Here is a 24,238-nt window from a genome sequence, read left to right as displayed (position 1 = left end):
GCAGTTTCTTGCCTTCTTATCTTTGGTTGGATTATATTGTGGAGTTAATGAGCACTTTTTGGTTAGTTTGGGGCTCAAACTCCCACCTTCCTAGATTAAGGATCGCACCGTAAGCCATTTTACAAGGAGGATGCTGTGAGGTAGTACGACACCCCTCCGTGCAGCCAGCATTTATTCTAGCTGACCAACTCAGAGCCCCGCTTCCTTTTGAAGGTCCTCGTGCTGGGACAGCTCAGAATTTTCCTTGAGAGAGGTGTGTGGGAAAGAGTGTGTGGAAGTGAGTGTGTGTATATACCCACTGCATACAAAACTGAATGGGGGTCTATGATTAGAGATGCCAAGAAGAATGGCAAGGACCTCCCGATGAACCTGGGTTGGGTCATCGACATGGGCACTTGAAACGGGTGGCGGTTCTTGACCATGCACAGTGTGAAGAACTGTGCTCGCGTTTAAATGTGTTTTTATTGTTTTCTATTCAGAACCAGCTTTTGCTTTTCAAGTTTTTGAGGAGCCTTCTCGACCCAAGGTATGTAAATAAACTTCAGTTTTTCATAATACACAGATCAGTTGAGGTTAGGAAAATGACCCACAGTAGCCAAGTAGTGCTGCCAGCACTTAATTGTTAACATTCTTGGGAGTGGCAGTTACGTGGAGTATCCCCAAATAAAAGAATGGGTTACACCTAGAGACAGTACTTTACACTTGAGCATGAGCATGCATGGTAAGGTCTCATGAGTGTAAACACAGTAGGAAATGTACCACAAGGAGATGCTCCAGGAAGAACTTGCTGGTCACCTAGCTTTCCGCTTTCTCCCCTCCATCACTTCCACCTATTGTTATTCCATGCTGTACATCGATAGTTTCACTTTTCAAACTAAACACCAGTACCCAGCCTGCCTCTAAATTCATTACCTTAGTTCTTAGTAGAAGTATTTCGTTTTTAAATTTCTTTTCCTGGAAGTATGGGAAGGAAGGTTTTTTAGAATTTTTTTTTTAACTGCTACTAGGGCACTTGACAAATAAAACTTACTCAGATTGATGTTGAAATCAAATAATAGAACTGTGCTCAGATGTTCAATGACTGATTCTTTTTTAATGAAAAATTTTACTGTGAATTAGGTGAAGAGGTTTACATTTCAGACCACCAACTCTGCATCCAGCAGTTCAATCCACTCATCAGCTGCCCCTTCCCATGTCCTGTTCCCCTGACTCCTTCCTTGCCCCATTTCTCTTCTCGCCTAAGGACCTAACCTTATTCCAATTCACAATAAAAAGTATTTTTTAAAAGATAGTGGAAAAGTCCCACTATTTTTAAATTTCATTTTGCCATGAATCTTTTCACGCCTCTTTGTATAATCTCTGCTTATTTGATTTAACATTATATCTAGGCATTGAGCCACTTTTGAGAGGGTAGCTTTTTACTTTCTTTGTCAACAGTATTTTTAAAGGAATAAGCCATCTAGTTGAATTCTTGTATGTATTTCCCTTTTCCAGTTTTCTCGATCTTTATTATATAAGTAATTTGATCAGAAGGATTAATTGTCCTACAAAGACATTGGTGTGGCCTCTGTACTTGGGAAGATTAGTTTCAAGAGGAGGGGAGGTTAATCCTCCAGAAGCAAATCACTTGTCTGAATTTAGGCCAACAGCTGGGGGAGGAAGGATTTGCATCCCCTCCAGTTCTCCAGTTTGAGGCAGCTACTGCAGAAAGCCCCCAGCCCAGCCCTGGCTTGTGCCCCTGTTGGCCTCGAATTCCCACAGGAGCTTTACCTCCAGATGTGGGTCCTTTGTGTGCTGTGGCTGCATGAGGGAGAAATACCTAGTTACAATATTCTCCTCAGTGCAATTGTCTTGGGCATGATGATTGAGCCTAGGTTAGCAATTTTCTGGAGGCCTTTGAAATGCATAGTATTTCTTATGTAGTGTGGTTTTCTGTAGAAAATAATACATGATATATCACATTTTATTTCTTAGCCTTTAATCAAGATGAAATTAAAAGTGAACTTTGCTAAGAACATGAGTAGCATTGCCAAGGAATAAAACATAGATTTTAAAATTAGTATACCCTGGCTGTAAGTTGAATCTATCAATGTTTCCCTGAATAATTTTGCAGTATTTTAAGAAATTGACACTCTGTGTTGAGATAGCCTAATTTGAAATTAAACAAAAAAATTAGAACATGTAAAATGCATCCATATAATATATTCACAGAGCATATAAAAATGCATTCCTGCTGCATGGGGCTCACACAGCAGCCAAAGACATTGTCAGTTGGGTCAGGCGTACCACAGGTAAAGGACTGTAGTTTAGCAGCTCTGGTCATGGAGCAGAGGATGCAGTCAGTCGTTCCCTGCCAGGATGCCGCCCACCCACATACGGTTCATTCGTTACATGGAGGTAAGAGATTTTTTTAAAGCTCAAAGGCTGATATTTTTTTTAGCAGTTTTATTGGCATATAATTCACACACCATATGAATCAACAGTTTAAATAAAGAGTTGTGCAGTCATCACCACAATCAATTTTACAATAGTCTCTTCCTTTTTTAAGTTTCATTGGCATATAATTCACATATCGTACAATTCAGTAGTTGAGTCACATCAAGAAGAGTTGTACAATCATCCCCACGGTTTTAATACATTTTATTCATTCTTATACTCATCGTTAGTAGTTCCCTGTATCCCCCCAACCTCCCCTACCATGTCCTCAAGGAGCCATTAATCCAGTGACTGTCTTTATAGATTTGCCTATCCTGAATTTCATAAACTGAAAAATAATTTTTAAAGAAATAAAACTAGCAAGAACAAAAAGGATAAAACCTTAATCAAAAAGCTGAAAATATTAAAAATCAGAGCAAATTTAAAATAGGTCAAAGGGGAGATTAAATGATACTAGATTTTAGCGAAACTGCATCTGCAGTAATCCACTTGACAACAGTACATTCTGCGTGACAGCAAGACTACTCATATCATGGTCTTTAGTCAGGGGTGTTCTCCAGAGGTTCAATGCATGCGCATTCCCCTTCCCTTTTTTAAAACTGAAACAACTTTATGATGGATTGAAAGGGAGATCAAATGATAAGATGTTTATGCCTGCCATAATCGACTTTACATTGCTCTCTGTCTGATAACAAGGCTATTCATATCACTCAACTATGATCAGGGGGGATTCACCAGAGGCTTAGTCCATGTGGGGTTCCTGAAAACTGATTTTGGGCTTCCACTGTCACCCATGGTCTTCTGCAAACGAGGTTTTAACAGTTTAAGCTCTGATACCATTTCCCTCATTCAGATGTGGATTTTATTATTTATAATCCTTGCATCACACAGGCTGGTGTGCTTCTTCCATGTGGACTTAGTTGACTCCTTTAGATGTCTGCTTGTGTGAAGACAAGCCTTTAAGACTCCAGATGCCATTCCTTCTAGTGGGCACCATGTAGTTTCTTCACCACACTTTGCTATAGCACCCATATCTTCAGTGATCTCTTTATGATGATGAGCCTTAAGCAGGGCCATGTCAAAAGAACTGTTCTCAGATTGGGACTAGAATTAAGTGAAAAGTCCCAAATCCCTTCATAAATCTATGGTTTATATATGTGTCTGGTTCGCCTTAAAAACATCATTTTCATTTATTTTAGAGACCATTATCAGTCAGCTCCGTGTGGCATCACTTCCACTGCCATTGAGTCAGTCCAACTCATAGCAATGCATAGGACAGCCCCTGTGAGTTTCCAAGACTGTAAATCTTTTTAGTAGTAGAAAGCCTCATTTTTCTCCCCAGAGCCAGCTGGTGGTTTTAAACGGCTGACCTTATGACTAGCAGCCCAATGCATAGCCACTACACATTGTGGGTCGTCTGTGGTCTGCAGCCTTACTGCCCTGGTTCGGGCCGTAAGCATCTTTCTTCTGGCCTCACCACCCCTCCTAATCCTCCTGTTTACTGCTTGGACAAGCAAATTGTTATAATGCCTGCCTCCCTCTTCTCAGTTCCCATTGCCCAAGATGAATCTAATCCATAATCCTCACGGCACAAAGGCCTGTCCTGGTTGATTCGAGCATACCTGCCCAGCTTCCTTCCCTCCACGGCCCCACCCCCAGAGCCCTTCTCCTCAGGAGGCGGAGCTGTGTGCTCTTGGGCTGCACTTGTTAGCCCTCCCCCCCCATAGGTGTTCCGCCTCCTGGTCCACTGTGCTGTCCTGAGAACAGGCTGCCTAAAGGGATTATATACAGGCTTTGACTCAGTGATCCCATTTTGGAAATATGCTTTAAGGAACTATTCTGAAAAAAGAAAGTAATTCATATGACAATATTCATGTTAGAATTTAGCATAGAGAAAGGGCTATTTTTTTCCTAACAGTTTCATTGGCACGTAATTTACATATCATTCAATCATTCAGTCATATCAAGGAGCATTGTACAATCACCACCACATCAGTCTTAGAGCGTCCCCCACCCCACCCCTCGCACTGGTTATATCACCTTTAAAATAAGTCGGGCAGTCACAATCAGTTCTAGTGCTCCCTCCCCGATCCTTCCTGATCCCCCTTCCCACCCCGCCCCTGCATTCCCTATGACCCCGTGTATCAGCTACTCTCATTATGTAGCCACTCCTCCTTCACACCTGTGCTCCACAGCTGTGAACCACAACAGAAAACAATAAAAATCAAAATCACACTAAGGAGGTAAGGATAAAATCATAATAGTATAAAGACAAAAGTGCAAATAATTTGTTAAGAAGGAAAAGACCCCTATCAGCATCCAAAAAGCCAGGGAAGAAATTCCTGTCGTGGAACGAGTAAGAGATACGCACACCCAGAACAATTCCAGGTCATGATTATAGAGGTCAGCAGGCCACGCATCAAGTTCGATCCAGTTCATCAAGATTGTAATGGTCCCTGCCTGACAGTCAGGCTGTTCGAGACTCTGCCTGTGGCTGGAGCAGACCTGCCAGCAGCTCAGGCTGACCAGATGCTCTGCAGATGAGTTTTCGGCTAGAGAAAGGGCTATTTTTAAAAAGTTCCATGACTAAATAAACTCCCCGTGGGCTTCAAAAAGTTCATGGAAAACTGGAGTTAAGATAGTGGGATTTTTTTTCCCTCCAAACTTTTCCCCCAACTCCTATGGTAAGGCTACGTGGGATCTAAATTGGCCTCCAGGGGGAAATGTGAGTGTGAAAAAAATACCTAATATTAATAGTATGCTGATCTACTTGTGTATGACTGAGTAGTGAGAAGAGATAGCATTTAATATTCCCCATATCCTCATCCCCAATAAATTTGTTGAGTCTAAATAAAAAGGAGAGTAGTTGTGAGAGGCTTGGAATAAATAGTCTGCTGGCTGCCTTAAAGTTTCTCATACAAAACTGGCATGTTGTTGCTGTGCACCCTAAGTTCCCAGACTTCTCTAGAGTACTGCCCCTGTTCAGGAGAAAGATTACTCCACACGCCCCTGGCAATTAAAAACTTGTCCTACATAGATCACCCATAATCCAGGATAACGGTCTGCTTTTACAGCCCTCCTGGATCCTTCGAGTGCCCCCCAGGGGGCGGTATTTCCCAATTTGGGAAGTACTACCATATACTACAATGTTTTTTCTTGTCTTTAATTTACACTATTTACATTTGATCTTTGTTAAAGGAAATTTCCCAAATGTTCACACTATTTCTGTTACAGTGGAAAGAAACATTTTAAGGTAGTTTTGTAGCAGTACAGCTTCAAATTATTATGCGATGTCATCTCAGATTTATAGTAGACTGGCATAGTGTTAGTTCAGAAACCACCTCCGGAAATTGTGTAGGTTCCTGGGATGGAGTCACAGAACCCCCGTTCTTCTGTCTCTTCCATGTGCAGAGAACGGCGTGGGAGAGCCAGGTGTCTCAGAACCTGGGCCATGTTGACAAGTACAGTCACCCGTCTATCTTTTCCTGGGGCTGGATCACCCTTGCTGACAGGTGACTAGGAGTTGTAGAGCTCTGGTGGCATAGTGGTACATGTTGGGCTGTGGTACAAAAAGTCCTCAGTTCAGAATCACTAGCCCACTCCGAGGGAGAACGATGTGGCTTTCTACTCCCTTAAACAGTGAGTGCCATAGAAACTCGCAGGGCAGTTCTACCCTGTCTTATAGGGTCACCGTGAGTCAGCATCGCCTCCTTAGCTGGGAGTTTGAGTTTTGTTTTTGTTCTTTGTTTTCCCCCCCCCCCCCCCAACTTTTATTGGCACATGATTGACATATCCTACAATTGAGTAGTTCACTTGTTCGATCATATCAAGGAGAATTGTACCATCGCCACCACATCTGTCTTAGAACATCCCCACTCCCACCCCCAAGGTTAAATCGCCTTCAGTATGAGTTGTGCCATCACGATCAGCCCAGGGCTCCCGCCCGCATTATCCATTCCTGAAATCCCCCATCGCCTATCCCCACCCCTGCCTCCCCGAAAACACCTTGGGTCAGCCATTATCATTATACATCCTCCCCTCCAGGGCTTCACCACTGGGAAACCCAACAGAAAACAATGGAAAGCAGCCTGCACTAAGGTGGTAAGGATAAGATCACATTAGTGTAAAGACAAAAACAAAAGCTATGCGTGAAAGGGAAGAGACCCCCATCAACATTCAAAACGCCAGGGAAGACATTTTTGTCATGGGACAACTAAAAGATAATTGCACCCAGAACAATTTAAGATCATGTCTTTAGGGAGGTCAGCTGATCAAGTCCCATGTTCGATTAAGCATACTCAAGATTACAGTGGTCTCTGCCTGAGAGTAAGGCTGTTCGAGACTCTTGCCCTTGGCGAGAGCAGATCTGCTGGCAGCTCAGTCAGACGAGATACTCTGCAGATGGGTTTGGGGCTCCCGCTGCCTTCCACAGCTTTCCATAAATTGGGTGTTCATAATTCTAGCCTTGATATTTTTCTCTTAACCATAGTCGAATTTTGTAATTGTCATCATTTTGAATTTTGTAATTGTAATTTCGTAACTCTAATTGTCACAAGCTGGTGGCCTTCTTCTGTGTGGACTTAGTTAACGTCTCGCTTAGTTGGCTGCTTGTTTCAATACGAGCCTTTAAGACCCCTGACACGATTCGGATTGATAGCTGGGCACCATCTAGTTTCTTCACCACACTTTGCTGTAGCACCCTTGTCTTCAGTGATCATATCATGAAGGTAAGTATTGAGCACGGCCATGATGTAAGAACATATTGTTCTTAAGTTGGAGCTAGGATCTAGTGTGACCCCAGAACTCATTCCTGGATCTATGTTTTTTGTTGGGGTTTTTTTTGCTGTGACTTGGGAATTAATACATATTTCATATCATTCCATAGTCCAATCATGTTGAACATAATTGTACAATTGCTTCCATAATCAGTCTCCAAACTTACTTTTTCCTTCCTGGGCTTCTTGACGTCATCTCCTTCTTATCTCTCTCAACCCTCTATATCACCCGTCCCCTTAAACCAGTGATTCTCAACCTTCCTAATGCCTTGACCCTTTAATACAGTTCCTCATGTCGTGGTGATCCCCCAACCACAAAATTATTTTCGTTGCTACTTCATAACTGTAATTTTGCTACTGTTATAAGTCGAGCGGCCCCTGTGAAAGAGTCATTCGACACCCTCCCCCCAAGGGGCCATGACCCATAGGTTGAGAATTGCTGCCCTAAACCCTTGTTATGTTTTCTTTCCCTGCATTCTCAACGTCCCTGGGTTTCATTTACCGCGCAGCAATGAAACAAATAACACAGCTTCAAGAGAATGACCCCAAATGGCAGCGCACCTCTGAGAACCGCCCTACTATGCACAAGCATAAGCAAAATTCACAGAATGGCCATTACAGGATTGCCAGAGTAATACGTCTTTAATACGGCACACAGGACATTGATGTAGCAAGATCTTGTTTGTCCACAAGCCGACAGGACACCGCTCTTGGTACAGCTGTCGTCTGCTTCCTCAGGCACCATGTTTTCTGACTTAAGTCCTCACGCAGGTTACAAGTGTGTCTGAGAGAGCATTCAGTTCACCCAGTGGGATTCCCGTCTGGGGTCTCACTGATGCAGCTTCTGGAGCATGCCGTGTACCCTGAAGATGCAGAATTCAGTGTCCCAGGGCTCTATGGCACCAGCTTGGGTTCCTGGGATACCCCTAGACACCCTCGGTCAATTCTGCCCACCCACTGCACACCACTAACGACCCTCCCCACCTAATGTTCCCAAGAGCATCCTTAGTCTCTCCTCACCCCACCTAGAGGTCAGCCCTCCCTCCCCTCAACAGACATATACTTACGTTCCCCCAAACGTGACCATTCCCTCTCCCCACTTCCATGCTGCCCCTCCCATTAGTAAGCCTCCTCCCTCTGACAGGGTCTCCACCCTCTCTGGGGACCTCATCCCAAATCCACATGGCTACCACTCAGCTGACAGCATCTCCCTCCTCCCCAGACCACTTAATCCCAGCTGTCCTGAGCTACCCTCTGGCCAAGTGACCTGGAGCAGGTGCTGTGAGGTTCATTGGCACTGGTCCGGCTCGTTACCAGGCTCTCTGATCCCCGCCAGCAGACTGGATGGCCTGCCAGCTTGAGCCTGTGCCCATGCTGCGGCTTGTTCCTGCCTCAGTGGACTCAGACAGTGTTTGTCCTTTTGTGCTTGACTAGCTTCACTCCGCATAATGTCTTCCAGGTCCCTCCAAGACTTGAGCTGTTTCATGGTTTCATCACTGTTTTTTAGGGATGCATAGTACTCCATTGCGTGTACCACTATTTTTTTATCCACTCTTGTATTGATGAGCATTTAGGCTGTTTCCAGCTTCTTGCTATTGTGAACTGCGCTGTGACGAATATGGGGGAGCAACAATCTACTCGTGTTCTGCTTCTTACTTCTTTTGGGTGGATGCCCAGGAAGGGCCTTGCTGGGTCATATGGTAGTTCAGTTTCCATCATGTTTTTTTGGTTTCTTGAGAGTAGGTTGTAAAGATAAGGAGAGCTTTGCATTTAGAAAAAGATGGTGATGATGATTTCATCATTCCTATTATTGGCATTATGATCATCATGATCTTTATTGTTAATAGTGATATTTAGGGGAAATTGCATGACTACCTTCAAAGTATTTGTAATTGAAATTTATGCAAAACTGTCATGCTCCAGTTCCTTGTTTACATCTGATATAGTTCTGGAGTGAAATTATTCTTTCTACCTAAAATTATGAGAATCATGTTTCTGTTTGCTTTTAAAATCCATTCTTCCTGTATATGTGGGAGGAAATCGAAACTACATGTTTTTTTTTTCCATGAACATCAGAGAAATAAAAATTTCATTGAGAGTTGAAGGAGGACATTTTGACAGTTAATTATTCCTGAAACGAGGTAAATGGGAAGTGGCTGAATCCCCTAAAGCCAGCGTGCTTAGATCTGTTCTTACTCCAGTTTGATGTGGCAGAGCCTTGCAGTGAGACAGAGTGGTGGGTGTTTCTGCTTTGGTCTGTGGCTCGTGAAAGTTGATAAGGAACAGGACTGCCCCTGGCTGCACAGTGTGAAGGCCCACCTGGAGGTCAGAGGGGCCATGCGGGGTCACGGGATTCTTGCCAGAGGATAGGTTTCCATCGAAGCCTCTTACTTATGATTGTGTTACAACTTCATGTCAATTTGTCAGCACTACCTCTGCTGCATTTAAAATCCCCCTTTTCAGGCAGTTTGGCTCACTTTCCATGTTTTGTACAGTTAGCATTTTGTAAACAAGGAATGAATTTCCTGGAAAATCAGCTTTGAAAGGCCATACAAAATGCTGACAGCTTGATTTGAGTAAGAGTATATGAAAAATAGCTTTCTTCCCTTTTGCACGTGACATATGACACACGTGAGGTCTCGTTCTGGAATGCACAGTGGTCATCATGAGGCTACCATCTCCGAGGGCCAGGTGTTGGGCAACGAGCAGGGAATTCGAGTTAGCAGAATTTAGGCCATCTGGAAATGTCTCTAAGTTGTCTATGTTAGTCTGAGTTGACTAGAAAAACAAATCCATAGACACTCATGTATATAAGAAAGACCTTTATGTAAAAGAGCAATTGTATATTGAGAAAACATCCCAGCCCAGTCCAGATCAAGTCCATATGTCCAATATCAGTCCATAAATTCCTTAGACTCACACAGCACATGCAATGATGCCAAATGCAGGAAGATCACAGGCCAGTGGGTGGCAGGTCTTGTGGATCCAGTGGCAGTGGAAGCACCGCACCGTGGGCACAGCCTCCACATGTCTCCTCCAGCTCTCTGAGTGTCTCCACAGCAGGAAAGGCACAGACTGCGGCTGGCCTCCGTCACACCTCCAGATGAGGCCATCAAGCTGTGGCCTGATGGGCAGTCTGGACCCCACCCCGCCCCTCACAGTGACAGGAGATTATGTAGCTACCACATTGTCAGGACAAAGTTCTGAGGGGAGTGTCAGATACTTTCCCTAGACATCTAAAAGGGTGTTCACTGCTGGCCCGTCCAACAGGGCAGGGTTTTGTGACCTTCAGGATTTTCATTGGCTAGTTTTTTGTAGGTAGATCATGAAGCCTTCCTAATCTACCTTAGTCTAGAAGCAACACTGACACCCTTTTTTAGCGTCATTAAAAAAGTAAAAGACAAATTGAGTCCATTCATACTCTACAGTACAGGATATAGTAGAACTGCCCCTGTGGGTTTTCATGGCTGTCAGTCTTTACCGGTGTAGAAAGCCGCATCTTTCACCCATGGAAAGGCTTAGCACCCTAGCAACCTGCAAGCCCCTGGTCACCACAGCCAAGTGGTGGCTGCACGTGAGGTGCCCGGGCTGGGATTCTAGCCCGAGTTTCCATGCGGAGGCAGAATTGTAGCCCTGAACCACCACTGCCCCTGAGGAATAGCCAATGCTGGCCTATTTGTGTATGATGGTGTAGACTGATTTACCATGTGGAATGATGAGATTGGGTTGGCCCTGCCCTTATTTGTTCCAGCTCATTCGTTTTCCTGGTCAAGTATTTTGAAGTCAGAATTAAAATTTTAGAATATTTTAAATTTAAACTCCAAACCCAAACTCCCTGCCATCGAGTGGATGCCGACTCACAGGGACCCTGTAGGGCAGGAGAGAACTAACTGCTCCTGTGAGTTTCTGAGACATACCTCTTCATGAGAGCATGTCATGTTACTTTCTTTAGAAGTGGCCCGGTGTTCAAGATTATAATTCCTAATGATTTGAATAACCTAAGTGGTATTTTCTCCAATCTGATTTTTTTTGGGGGGTGTATGTGTGTGTTGTCAGCTATCTAGGGAAATATGTACATACGTGCCTTATAAAAGTCAGCTTTAACAGAAATTTAAATATCTAAATTATTCTAGCCAATGTTGCTTGCTATTAAAATAAAGGTGACAAAAGAACAGGCAGGACAAAAATATATCGTGTTTTACAGCCTCTAAAGTTCACAGTGCGTATGTAGCAGAGCAGGCAGCTAGAGGAGGACTAAAAGAAACTGCCTCAGGAAATGGATCTAACAAATTGTATTTGTATGCAAGACTGATGAGCAACTGTCAGAAATGGATGTAAATTCATTAACGTTACAGTTTATTGAAGTTTTGATTATGTTGATGCTGCCTGATCATCCCCAGTAGACACATTATTTCTCTCACAAATGAGTGCATCAAAGTGTATTCATTTGGGTGATTTGCTGCATTTGATGCGTATGCACATCTTCAGTACTTGTAAATGGCTCTGTCAATAAATGTTCTAGAAAGAATTAAGTACTGTGATTCATCAGCAGATGCTTATGTCTAATCTTAATTTCCTCCATAGTCCTGCATTTATAAGATGTATTAACAAAAGCCTGACGTAGATAAAATGCTAACAATACCTACAATACCTGACTTACACCTGGTTTATCATAATGTGCACACACGTGGGTTAACTATCCCCTTCCCTTTTTCTATAATCGTATGCTCTCGATGCACAAAATCCAACAGTTTGTGGGGAGGGAGGAACAGAGAGAACTACCGTTTTCCCCTGAGTTGATCATGTGGTCGTCCTATTTTGTCCAGTAGAGCCTCTGACAGCGTCTGTCCCCCAGCAATGCCTGACTGTCTAGTCCTTGCTGCTCTCAGTGGCTGTTGAGTCAGCGCTGACTCCCTGTTGGTGACCTAAGTATATAGAACAGAGCAGCACCTACACCCATGCCATCTGCAGGATCTTTGTTGTCCAGGAGTCCACTCGTTGGCTATTGTGTCCATCCATCCCCTTGATCCCTGCTGTTCTTGCCGCTAAGTTCTGTCACCTCTGTTCCAGCTCCTAGCGACCCTGAGGTGCATTGGGATACCCTGAAACGCTGCCCGGTCATGCACCACCCTCACAATTGTGGTTGTGGGTCGGCCCCTTAGTGCAGACACGATGTCCGTGCTGACTTTTTTGCTCAGCCTCTACCAAGTGATGCATCCTTCCCTAGGGACTGGTTTCCCGGCGAACATGTCTTAGTATGTGAGATGAAGTCTCACGGTCATTGGGCCCCAGCCCCTTAAGTCTCACCCTTCTGTGTTTTCCCTCCTGTTTGCAATCCAGTCCAGTTCAGCCTGGCCACGCATTTCAGTCCAGTCTACATTGACTGAGCACCGATTTATTCTTGTGCTAAGATTGCTAATGCTGATACAACATGGCTTTTGCTCCCATGGAGTTGATCATGTGGTTGGGGATAAGACACATGAAAGGCAATTTTCAAATTATGCGGTAAGAACTAAGGTAGCAGTTATACATAGGAAATAGCCAGCCACCTAACAAAAGTCTCAAAAACATTGAGAAATAAAAAATAATAATAATAACAGCAGAGAGGGTAGGGGAGCTTCAGGAAATTTGAAGAGAGTAACCCATCAGCACATGTTGAAAGCCAAGCAACAGAGTCTAGGTAGTTCAGCACCAACCATGGTCAAGCCTGACTGTCACAGAAGTAAGCCAGGGAAAGTCTCCTGTATCTAAATGCCATTCTTCCTCTGTTCTGCATGCTGGTAAAAGTAGGAGAGCTATTTATTATCATTTATAAAATAGTCATTTAATCCAAATCTTCCGTTCTCGGGTGCGCAAACCTTTCTACCTTGTGGCTGCTGGTGCTCTGCGCGTGGCTCACAGGTGTGCTTTGGGGCTGACCCCTTTGCCCCACAAGCTCTCAGACCCACAGTCCCCATGAACAACCTGCCCACTGTGCTCTGGTGGGTCTCCCATGGCATGGAAAAGCTGGGAGGGGCTGCGCTACAATGGATGCTCTACTCTTGCTGGGGTCCCCGGCAGTCCTTTTGAACCCTGTGCCAGTTCTTCGGCATAAGTAAGAGCTTTGTGGAGGGATTCTGAAGACAAGTAAGGCTCTCTAGGAGTGAACCCTTTTTTCTAAAGCCAGCGAGATCCTTCTTAGGCCTCCAATGAGGAGCAGATTTCCAAAGAATGCCTTTCAGCCGCTAGTAGTTGATTGCCTGCCCAGCAGGAGGAAACGAACACTCCCAGCACACGTGTGTATTGTCAGGAGTCACGGCCTAGTGAGTAGCGGACACGCAAGGCACATAAACTCATAATGCATCCCACTCACATCCACTGTTGTATTTATTTGTTGTAGTAACACCCATAGCAGGGGCCCTGGGTACGCAGGGCTCATGGGGACAGGACTAGAGGCTTCGTGTGCCAAGTGAGCTACCTTGCAGAGTTTGTAGTTTGTGAAAGACCTGGTTGGTGAGGTTAGGACTACATGATGTCATCAGTTCTCTGGGGAGGCAGCATGGCGTGTTATGTCTTGTCACCCCAGGGACCACATTGTTGAGACCGAATTGTGTTTTCTGGTTTCTTTTAGCGTGGCAGTATAACTTTTGTAAACCAGCACCTTCATTCATCACTGTTAACTAGGAAATACTGTGATTTTGAATGCCTCTGGAGTAATAGACAATGTACTCCAGTAATCTTAGTCACGTTGAATTTTTAATTCATGTTGTCTCCTGACTACATGACGGTCTTGAGTGATAGGCTTAGCTGTCCCGAATCCTCTATTTGCCTGTCGTCTTGTAATTGTGTGGGCGAAGAAACAGAGGTAGACTCTTGGCCCTTTCTGTTTCTAGGGAAGGGGCTCCCGTGCACCCAGAACCGCTGCAGATACCCCCCGGTGTCACCGAGCAGTTCATCGATCTGTTGTGCCAGTTCAGCCCACACCAGGTGATAGAGACGCTGGAAGTCCTGGAGTGCTACCGCCTGGAAGAAACGATTCAGGTAAGTCCAGCGAGCTAGAGACGATGGACGGAAAGGTTTCTTAAACTACCCCATTTTACAGATGAGAAGAGAGAGACTCACAGGGCAAGGTATTTGCCTAAGTTTATAGTTAATGAATGGCAGCACCGGAGATGAAGCCCAGCTAGCCCAACTTCATAGTGCATGCTCTTAATTGCTGTGATAACCTGCTTCCTCGGTTGTTAAAGTCTGAACGATCCATGGTCATCATTGCCATCAGTCAAGCTCTTCGAGAAATTCTCTAGCCAATTCCATACGCCTAGAAAAAGAAAAACAGTGAAGCTACTAGAAGGACAGCAGGCTCATGTTTGCAGACAGCCCTGCTGCGCCAAGAGGCTCAACAGGGTCTGTCTTGATTTCCTCTGTGTTCCTCCTTCCAAATAGAAATATTGTCAGCTACTGTAGGAGTCTAGTATGCCTTTCCCTTAAAATTCATGTGTAAGCTACTGCTAGGCCCTAAAACCTGGGAAAGCTGGAACTTTGCGTGGCCGGAGCCTGTTAGAGAAGGAAAAGGAAACTATGTTCCACCGAGACAATGACAGAAAAGTGGCGACTGCATGCACCTGTCAGGAGGGCAGCCTGCTGGTCCTGGGGAGCTCTGGCTCTCACCGCCGCCCTGCATCACGCTGCCTGCCGTCACTGCCGACCCCTCGACACGATGACCGGTATCTTCAGTCCCACCTGAACTGCTCATAAACTGTCGAATATTTCACAGATACGAAGGGGCCCCCCCAAAACTGGAATTTTTTTTTTCAAAGCTATGTATGTAAATATTTTTACAAAACAACCTTATCACCTTCAAAGTACTCTCCATTACACTAAATACATTCATCAAATCTGCAATTCCATTCTTGGAAACATTTCTTCAAACTCATCTGTTTGAATGGCTGACAGCACCTCCCTCGTTTTTTCCTTCACTTCTTCTACAGCATCAAATCGCTGTCTTCTCATGTCCTCCTTCATTTGGAGAACCAAAAAGAAGTCACAGAGCGAGGTCAGCTGTGCGGAGCAAGAGAGGCAAGCTGGGTTTTGCCCAAACTGGCTCACTGGGATGACTTCATGAGCAGGTGCATTGGGGTGGCAAAACCAGTCCCCCGTCTGCCACAAATCAGCCCTTATTTGGGGCACACTGTTACACAATTTTTTCAGAGCCTGTAAATAGAAAGCTTGATGTATAGTCTGACCTGTTGAACCAACTCCAAATGCACTATTCCCCTCCCATCAACAAAACAAATGAGCATCTTCTTGATCTTTGATTTCATCTGTGAGATTTGTCTTGGTGATATACCTGGAACGGAATTGTTTAGACCAGGGGTCAGCAGACTGGCTCACAAGCCTTAGGCAGCTCTTTCGGGACGTACATGTACCTCTGAAGTAAAATAGAAATGAAAATGAAACGTTCATCGTTTCATTGATAAAATTCTTAAAGGATATCATTCAGATAATAATGGTTTCGTTTGTTTGTAAAAACATATTTGTGGCTCTCAAGTAATTTTTAAATTGTTGTGAAGGACAGCAATGGTCCTTCTTTGTCAAAAGTTTGCAGACCCCTGGTTTAGACCATAAATTCCCAAACTTATATGGTCTTATCACTATCTTTTCAGAAAGAAAAAAAAAGTACTCAGCACCCTTTCAGCCCCCGGCCATGAAAGCCTTTTGTACTCTATAACCCATATTCCAAGATACAGTGTAGTTAGTGTCTGCATTTGCAGCTCCCAGAGGGTAGTGTCACCCACGCTGGAAGCTCTGGTCTAGACAATCCAAATAAAACCTAACCAGACTCGTTGCCACTGGGCCGATTCTGACTCATAGCAACCCTGTAGGACAGAGTAGAACTGCTTCTGTGAGACCAGGCGTTAGAGGGGCTTAACTCTACTTGAGACTGCGAAACTGACCGCCGAGGTGTGTCTGTTCTCATATTTGAGATTTGCTGCCTTCCCACAGCTTTGCTAATTCCTATTATTTTCAGACTTTTAAAAAAATCATTTTTACTGGGGACTCTTACAGCTCTCATAACATTCCATACATCAATTGTGTCAAACGTATTTGTACATATGTTGCCATCATCATTTCCAAAACATTTTCTTTCTACTTGAGTCCTTGCTATCAGCTCTTCTTTTTTCCCCTCTTTCCCCTACTCTCTCACTTTTATGAACCCTTGATCAATTATATATTGTTGTTATTATTTCTTTTCGTATACTGTCCGTTGTCTCCCTTCACCCACAGTTCTGTTATTCATCCCCTTTGGGAGGGGGGCTATATATCCAACATTGTAATAGGTTTTCCCTCCCGGACCATGCCACCACCCTTATTTTTAGACTTAAAATAGCTTTTGCCAAGGTGATGGATATCACTGATTACTAATAACATCGAGCATCTTTCCAGTTGTTTAATGACCATTTAGGTTTTCTTGTCTCTGAGTTATTTATCCATGTTCTCTGCTCACTTTCATATCGAGTTTTTGTCTTTCTTGCATTGATTTTTTTTAGGGTTTCTGAATCCCTAATCTTTTGCTTATTATATGTGTTGATGAGATATTATTTCCCAATGTGTTGTGGCATGCTTTTCAAGTTGTTTCTTAATGGCTACTATTTTATAAAAGTTTTCCTTTCAGATTTAGTATTTTGTGTGTTCCTTATTTTCATTTCTATATTGATGGCATAAAGCATATTCTCTATACAAATATTTTACATCTGGGCTTATTACATTTAGGCATTGACTTTCTCTGGAATTTATTTTTGCAGATAAGAGAGGGATTTCTCTGTTTTTCCCACGTGAGTGGCAAGTTGTCCGTATTCTCTTTGTTAATGTTTAATGTCATGCTGTCACATGCCAGACTCACATGTATGTTTGTAGGGTCTCTGCTCTGTTCCTTCCATTATCTGCTTATACTTATGTAGTATCGTGTATTTTAATTAATATAGTTTAATGGTACAAAATAAACAATTGCTGTCAAGTCAGCTGGGATGTTAGGTGACCCCATGAGTATCAGAGAAGGCCTGCTCCGTGGGGTTTTCAATAGCTGATTTCTCAGATGTGGGGCAGCAGGCCTCTCTGGCTAACTTGTCTTACTCCATACCTCAACTGATACGTGTTCAGCATCACAGCAGTGTGCAAGCGTCCACTGACGGTTAGTGGCTGCATGGGTGGTACATTGGTGAGGAACCCAACCCAATCTCCCATTTATCAAAGGAAGAATCCTACCACCACCGAACCATCAATGTCCGCCACGTCTTGCTAAACAAAAACCCAAGTGCCAATGAGTTGATTCTGACACAAAGCAGACCCTATGTAGGGTTTCCGAGACTTCTAATCTTTTTTAAAAACCATTTTATTGGCATATCATTTACATACCATACAATTTAATACCCTAGTCATAGTAAGAAAAGTCCAATCATCACCACCATCAATTTCAGCACATTTTCTTCTTTCTCAGACTCATTGTTAGCTTCCCATACCTTCAACCTCCCCTGCAGTGCCCCTGCCATTCCCCTGTCATGCTTCAGGTCTTTGCAGGAGAGTCAGCCTCAGCTTTTTCCTGCAGAGTGGCTGATAGGTTTGAACCTCCAGCCTTACACTTAGCAACACAACGCCTATCTCATAGGACTCCTTCAGCCTCTTATTAGACCTTATGAATTTGGGGATCATGTTGTCAAGGTAAAACAAAAAACTTTTGCCCTTTCTATTAGAAATTCAGGGACAATTGGCCATCCTAGGGTATTAATTGTTCCCATTCAGAAATATGGTTGCCTTTTTAAAATTATATTTTATGTTCTTCAGTGAGATTTTATTGTAACTTTTCTAAAACTTTCTTGAACATACTTTCTTAAATGTCTTCCTGTATACAGTGTAATTTTTGTGAAAATTATGGTAGAAAGCCTTTTGAAAAGCCTTCCTCGAATTGACTAGTGTTGCTGTGTTGGAATGCTCCCTTCTGAGCGTTGTTTTAGATCTGGCCACAAGTTTAAGTTCTTTTTTTTTTGTTTTACTTATTTATTTATTAATTAATATTTTATTGGGGGCCCTTACGGCTTTTATAAGATCCATACATCAATGGTATCAAACACAATTGTGCATATATTGCCATCATCATTTTCAAAACATTTTCTTTCAACTTGAGCCCTTGATATCAGCTCCTCTTTTTTCCCTCCCTCCCCCACCCTCTCACCCTCGTGAACCCTTGATAAATTAGAAATTATTTTCATATCTTATACCGTCTGCTTTCTCCCCCCCAGCTTCCCCTTTCCTTCAAGGTATCACTACTTCCATTACTGTTCCTGGGGGATTATCTGTTCTGGATTCTGTGTGTCTAGGACTCTTATCTGTACCAGTGTACATGCTCTGGTCTAGCTGGATTTGTAAGGTAGAACTGGGTCATGATAGTGGGGGGGAGGAAGCATTACTAGAGGAATGTGGTGGGTTTCTTCGGTGCTATACTGCACCCTGGCTGACTCGTCCCTTCCTGTGTCTCTTCTGTGAGGGGATGTCTAATTGTCTACAAATGGGCTTTGGGGCTCCACTCTGACCAGCCTCATTCGCATCAATATGATTGTTTGTTTGGGCTCGCTTGATGCCTGATACCTGATCCCATCAACACCTCATGATCACACAGGCTGGTATACTTCTTCCATGTAGGCTTTGTTGCTTCTCTGCTAGATGACCACTTGTTTAACATCAAGCCTTTAAGCCCCAGAGACATTAGGTGATTGGCCTGAGTCCCACATCTGGTTAGTGGCATTCAAATCCAGGACCGAGTCTCACATCTGGTTAGTGGCATTCAAATCCAGGACCGAGTCTCACATCTGGTTAGTGGCATTCAAATCCAGGACCGATTCACACATCTGGTTAGTGGGATTCAAATCCAGGACGGAGTCTCACATCTGGTTAGTGGGATTCAAATCCAGGACTGAGCCTCACATCTGGTTAGTGGCATTCAAATCCAGGACCGAGTCTCACATCTGGTTAGTGGGATTCAAATCCAGGACACTAACTCCAGTGCCCCACCACCTTTTAACAAGTCATTGTTGTCCTAGTTGTGCTTGCCCTGGGGACCTCATTGTGTGCAGAGCAGAGCTGTTCCTGGGGACTTTCAAGGCTGCGACCTTGCAACAACAGATGGACAAGCCTGTCTTCAAGGTGCTGCTAAGTGGGTTGGAATCCCCTTTTGACTAGAAGCTAAGTGCTCTGTTTGCACTATCCAGGGACTCGGAAACTGCTACTAGTGGGAATTGAATGTTATCAAAGGGTTTTTCTGGATTCCTAAAATGATCCTATGTTTTGTTTCTCTTTTGATCTGCTAATGTGCTTAATTACCATGATGCTTCAAAAAGCTCACGAATTTTTTAAGTCTCCTCTTACATTAATATCGTTCTGTCGATGAAAACACAGCATGCCAGTTTTTGCCAGTGTTCAGTTAGAGTGCTTGCAAACAGTGCACGTTCTTTATTTGATCGGTGGCAGTGTCTCTCTGTCCTTGCCGTCAATCCTGTGTTTTGCAGATTGTCTCCGTTCGTACTAATGTGCATCTGCTGGTCTGTGGCTTCACTGTTATCCTGACAATTATAATGTTACTCCTTGTTATCATTGCATTTATCTGCCAGATACAATTTTGTCTGACCTATGAATCCTGGAGGATACTCTCAGTGTGTCCATTGCTTCCCGCCTGCCCTGTTTCTTGTTTCTTTTTCTAGGTCACATTGTTATGTACATAAGATACAGGATTGTTCCCTTCCTGGTGACTTTAAGGAGCCTTGGTAACAGTGGGCTAAGCATTGGGTTGCTAACTGACAGGTCAGCAGTTCGAACCCACCAGCCGCCCCAGTGGAGCTGTGGTCACTCCCTACCTCCCAGCCCATGCCCATGTCTCAGAAACCCATCTAGGCATTCAAAACCCATCTGAGTGCCACCAGTCAGGTTGCGAAGTTGTCATTTTGTTGTAACTTTCTTCTTCATTTCTAGCACCTTGAGTGTGTGTGCTATGAGTGCAGGTTTTAAAAAAATTGTTTCATTATAGCCTGTAAAACATATTTATGTTTTAGCAGCAGGAAGGTGCGTTAGCGCCTCTTAGCAATCATTCATAAATCATAATCCTTATATTCAAGTTGTCTTTCCTCAGCCCTTACCTTCCATGACCTCTTGTCGCATTAATGCATTAATAGCGTTCACTGTCTGGTCTTGTAAACTCTAGTCGCTGCCCCTTCACCCCCATAGTTTACACCCAACCTCAGTGTCCACAGTTTCCCTTCTGAATTCCCTGACTTTCTTATCCTTGTGCTCAGTGTCTGCTGCACGTGCTGTGGCCTCTCCTCTCTCCCCTGAGAGCCCACGTAAGCACATGGCCGCAGCGCCTTTCCGGGAGCAGCTCCCAGCTGTGGACTCTGGACCCCACGTGCAGTCGGTGCACCGGGGATGTGGCCGTGCAAACGGAGATACGCTGTCACTGTGAAATGCTCGTTGGATTTCAAAGTCTGCGTGTGCAAAGAATTTAAGTTATCTCAAGTTTAAAATATTGATTACAGGGTGAAATGATATCTTAGGCTTATTGGGCTGAATCAAATATACTTACTTGACATGTTTATTCTTTGTTTTTCAAATGTGGCCCCTCGGTGCCAGTGAGTCGATGCCGACTCCGAGTGACGCTGTGAGCCTGGATAGAACTGCCCCTGTGGGCTTCTGAGATTGGAGCTCTTCCAGGCCAGCATGCCCATCTTTCTCCCAGGAAGCAACTGTGGTTTCACACTGGACCTGGTGGTTAGCAGTTTGTTACCAGTACGCCACCAGAGCCGCACAACTGTCAATTAGATACACAATTCACCTGCGATTTATACCGGGCAGCTCTGTTCTAGTCCTGACCTCTCACCTGAGCCCCCTGGTTCCAGGATAGCCCCTAACTATCCCATCATTTTTTGCTCTCAGCTGTCGTCCAACACCTGTAATCCTTTCTGAAGACTGTTCCTGCTTCTCCTCCTCCGTCCCCCCTGTTCCTTTGTTTGACTCTTATTACTCTTACGGATACGAGATTATTTCCTGTGATTTCCATCATGCCAGCCTTGCTTTTCGTCGACTCCTCTTACTGAGGACTGTCTGGTTGCATCCCTTCTCGTTTTTCCTAGAGTACGAAGCCCGTGCTGACTGGGAAACCGGCTCTGCCCTCTGTCTGTCCGCCTTCTCACTCACTCCCTTTCCTACTCCCTGTCACAGCTGCTACGTGACTCATTCAGGGTTGTGCTACCAGTATGTGCCCTCCTGGGTGCCTTTGCTCCTGCCACCTCCTGAACTTTGAATGGGATTTTTTAAAGAAAACATTGCCAAGTGTTAGTCACTACTTAGTGGTCAGGTCAGCTGCTCCTACTTATGTATTGACCTACCCTCTCCGTCCATCCTGGTAGCAAAATAGCTTACTCACTGGACTGATAGTGGGCTCAGCAGTTCAAACCAACCAGCTTCCGATGGGAGAAAGGTGAAGCTTTTCTTCTCATGAAGAACCACAGTCTCAGGAGCCCATAGCCTCCTGTCTTTATAGGCTCGTTGTGAGTCGGAATTAACTCAGTGGCAGTGAGTGAGCTCCTGAAATTGCCACAGCTCTGACTGCAAGTCTCTTATAACACTTAGTAATGTCTACTTTATATAGTATTACTGTTATGTGTGTTACCTTTGCTCCAAGGGCTTCACCTCATTCAGGTGCATGCATTTTTTAATAAATCATGGGTAAAAAAAATGAATGAACTTAGTTCAATTAGAATTGCCAAGTGGGCCCTAAAAGTCCCAAAAGTCAAATATTTGCATATGGAGAATGTAAATGTAAAGTAAGGTTTTCTGAGGTGTGAATTATTTACCGAGTGAGGCTTTGTTTTGCTTTGTTTTTCATTCGTAATAGAATTATCTCACTCTACAAATAAGATCTGTGAACAGAAGTACCTCTCTCTTGTAGATAACCCAGAAGCATCAAGTTCATGAGGTCACGGCTTATCTACTGGAGAAGAAAGGAGATGTACATGGTGCCTTCTTACTACTGCTGGAGGTGACATTCTACTGGGGCTGGTTTGCGTGGTTTTCCATATGCCTCTATCCATTCACCAATCTGGTTTTCGTTTGTTATGTCTCAAAATAAGTTGCAGGAATTAGTACGTTTTATCCCAGAATATTTTTATCAACCACGTCATTGTCAATATTTGTAGTGATTCTTTTTTTTTTTTAGTAAAAATTTACTTTTTAAGTAAAATTTACATACAGCCTAATGCATAAATCTTAGCTGTACAGTTTGATGAGTTTTGACAAACCTTTGTAGTCCAAATCCCTAACGAGATATACAGTATTAGCATCGCCTGAGAAAGTTCCCTCCCGATCCAGTCAGCGCTTAGCTCCTCAGAGCCAACCACTCTGCTGGTGCCCCTGCCCCCCACCCCCACCCAACCCCCATGCTACGGAGGATTCGATTTCCCTTCTCTCTTTATTCGTATTAATGGACTCATCCAGTATGTAAAGCTTTTTTTGTTTAAGCAGAATGTTTGGGAGATTTATTTTTTATTATTGAGTAATATTTCGTTATATGAATATAGGCAGTCCCCAAGTTACAAACCACATCCATTCCTAAAGTGCGTCTTTAAGTCTAATTTGTAGGTAAATTCAAACAGGTGCGTATGGTGCTTCTCAAGCCTGGGAGCCTTTTCCATGATTGAAAAGCTGCCTGTGAGCAGCAAGTGGAGGTGATTATGATGAATAGTGGCAAGTCGGGGGAGCGCGGTGATTCAAAGAAGCAAGTGTGAGCTGTCTGTCAGTCTGATAGGGGACCAGGGAGTCCTTCGAAAAGTTTGTGGATAATGGAATTTTTCTACCCACTTTTTGAAGTTCCCACCTCTGTACCTGGGACTCCCTGTACTTGGTACTTGGGTCCCTCCACCACGGCCGGCTCTGCTTCCAGGTACACGGGGTTCTCTCCGGAATGGCAGCTAGAGGCCTTCCTAAGTAGCTTTGCTGTTTCTTGGGGGTTTTCCTTTAAGTACACTAGTTTAAATATTTGGTAGGTTAGAAAAGCAAAGCATTCTTTTCAGCTCTTTTATTCTTTTTACTTCCCAGAGGCTACGAAGTAAACTTCAAGAAATTACACATGAGGAGGAAAGTAAGTTTTGGGTTTAAAATTACAATTCTTTTCTCTGCTGGACCCTGTGTTTTGACCTCGGCATCTAATTAAATAGTAATTGTATTCATCCATCTACTTAATGGCTGTTTACCCACTTCAACAGTGATCTGAATTTTAGCCAGCTCTCACTGGATCCATAATGGGAAGTCACATTAACCATTGTGACTTCATCATGATAATTGCCCTGGTGTGAACTGTGTAGAAAATAAGCGTTTGTCGCTGTCAGTTATTATGTCGGTTGTGATCTGTATTGTGTTTTAGTTATGTGGAATTGCGGTATATAATGAACATTCTAAAAAGTTATTTTAATGTACTCGGCAGCAGCAAACCAGAGCATTGAGTCAGTAAATGAGCCAGTGTGACTATGACTGAATGTGTACAATTCTAGCCCAGAGCAGTAAAGCTCGGCCTTTGGGAATCCTGAGTGGCTATGTTGCACACAGACATAAAATTTTAATCATTCTGTACTCCTTGGCATTTCCAAATTGACACAGAGGTCAAGGAATCACTTCACAAGTGATTTTTAGATTTTATTAGTTTAATGCACCAATGTATTTCTGGGCCCCTTGGTCCACCTGTTCTACTAATCAACCTTTTCCCATAATTCTCTGAAGAGTGCTTGCTTATATATTTTGGTAGTTCCTGAATTGTCTCTTGTTTCTTGAGCAGCTGTCTTACACGAAGTATTTGGAGTCCCTAACCCCTTGCTTGGCTTTGCCATATCGGTTGTCCAACCAGACAGTGGATTATTTTAGTCTTGTCAGTATGTGTCTAATCAATTTAATTATGCTAGGTTTGTTGGTTTTAGGATATTGTTATTTTTCAACTTAGTGTTATGGGAACGATTTTT

The 24,238-nt window shown here is 43.7% G+C and overlaps 1 protein-coding gene across 4 annotated transcripts in view; it reads left to right on the top strand.

Annotated features, from left to right (window-relative positions):
• VPS8 (VPS8 subunit of CORVET complex) overlaps window positions 1–24,238 on the top strand; it is a 285,882-nt gene that overhangs the window by 182,565 nt on the left and 79,079 nt on the right. For all 4 annotated transcript variants that reach the window (XM_045296423.1, XM_045296425.1, XM_045296426.1 and 1 more), the window contains 4 exons: window positions 480–526; window positions 14,084–14,231; window positions 22,180–22,269; window positions 23,325–23,367. In XM_045296423.1, coding sequence (XP_045152358.1) covers window positions 480–526; window positions 14,084–14,231; window positions 22,180–22,269; window positions 23,325–23,367 — 328 coding nt within the window. The remainder of the gene's footprint in view (window positions 1–479; window positions 527–14,083; window positions 14,232–22,179; window positions 22,270–23,324; window positions 23,368–24,238) is intronic.

Source organism: Echinops telfairi, unplaced genomic scaffold (genome assembly GCF_000313985.2).
Source record: "Echinops telfairi isolate 266 unplaced genomic scaffold, ASM31398v2 ScPeMD7_7407;HRSCAF=8445, whole genome shotgun sequence".
Classification (NCBI taxonomy): Eukaryota; Metazoa; Chordata; class Mammalia; order Afrosoricida; family Tenrecidae; genus Echinops; species Echinops telfairi.
This window is presented reverse-complemented; position numbering and strand designations above follow the sequence as displayed.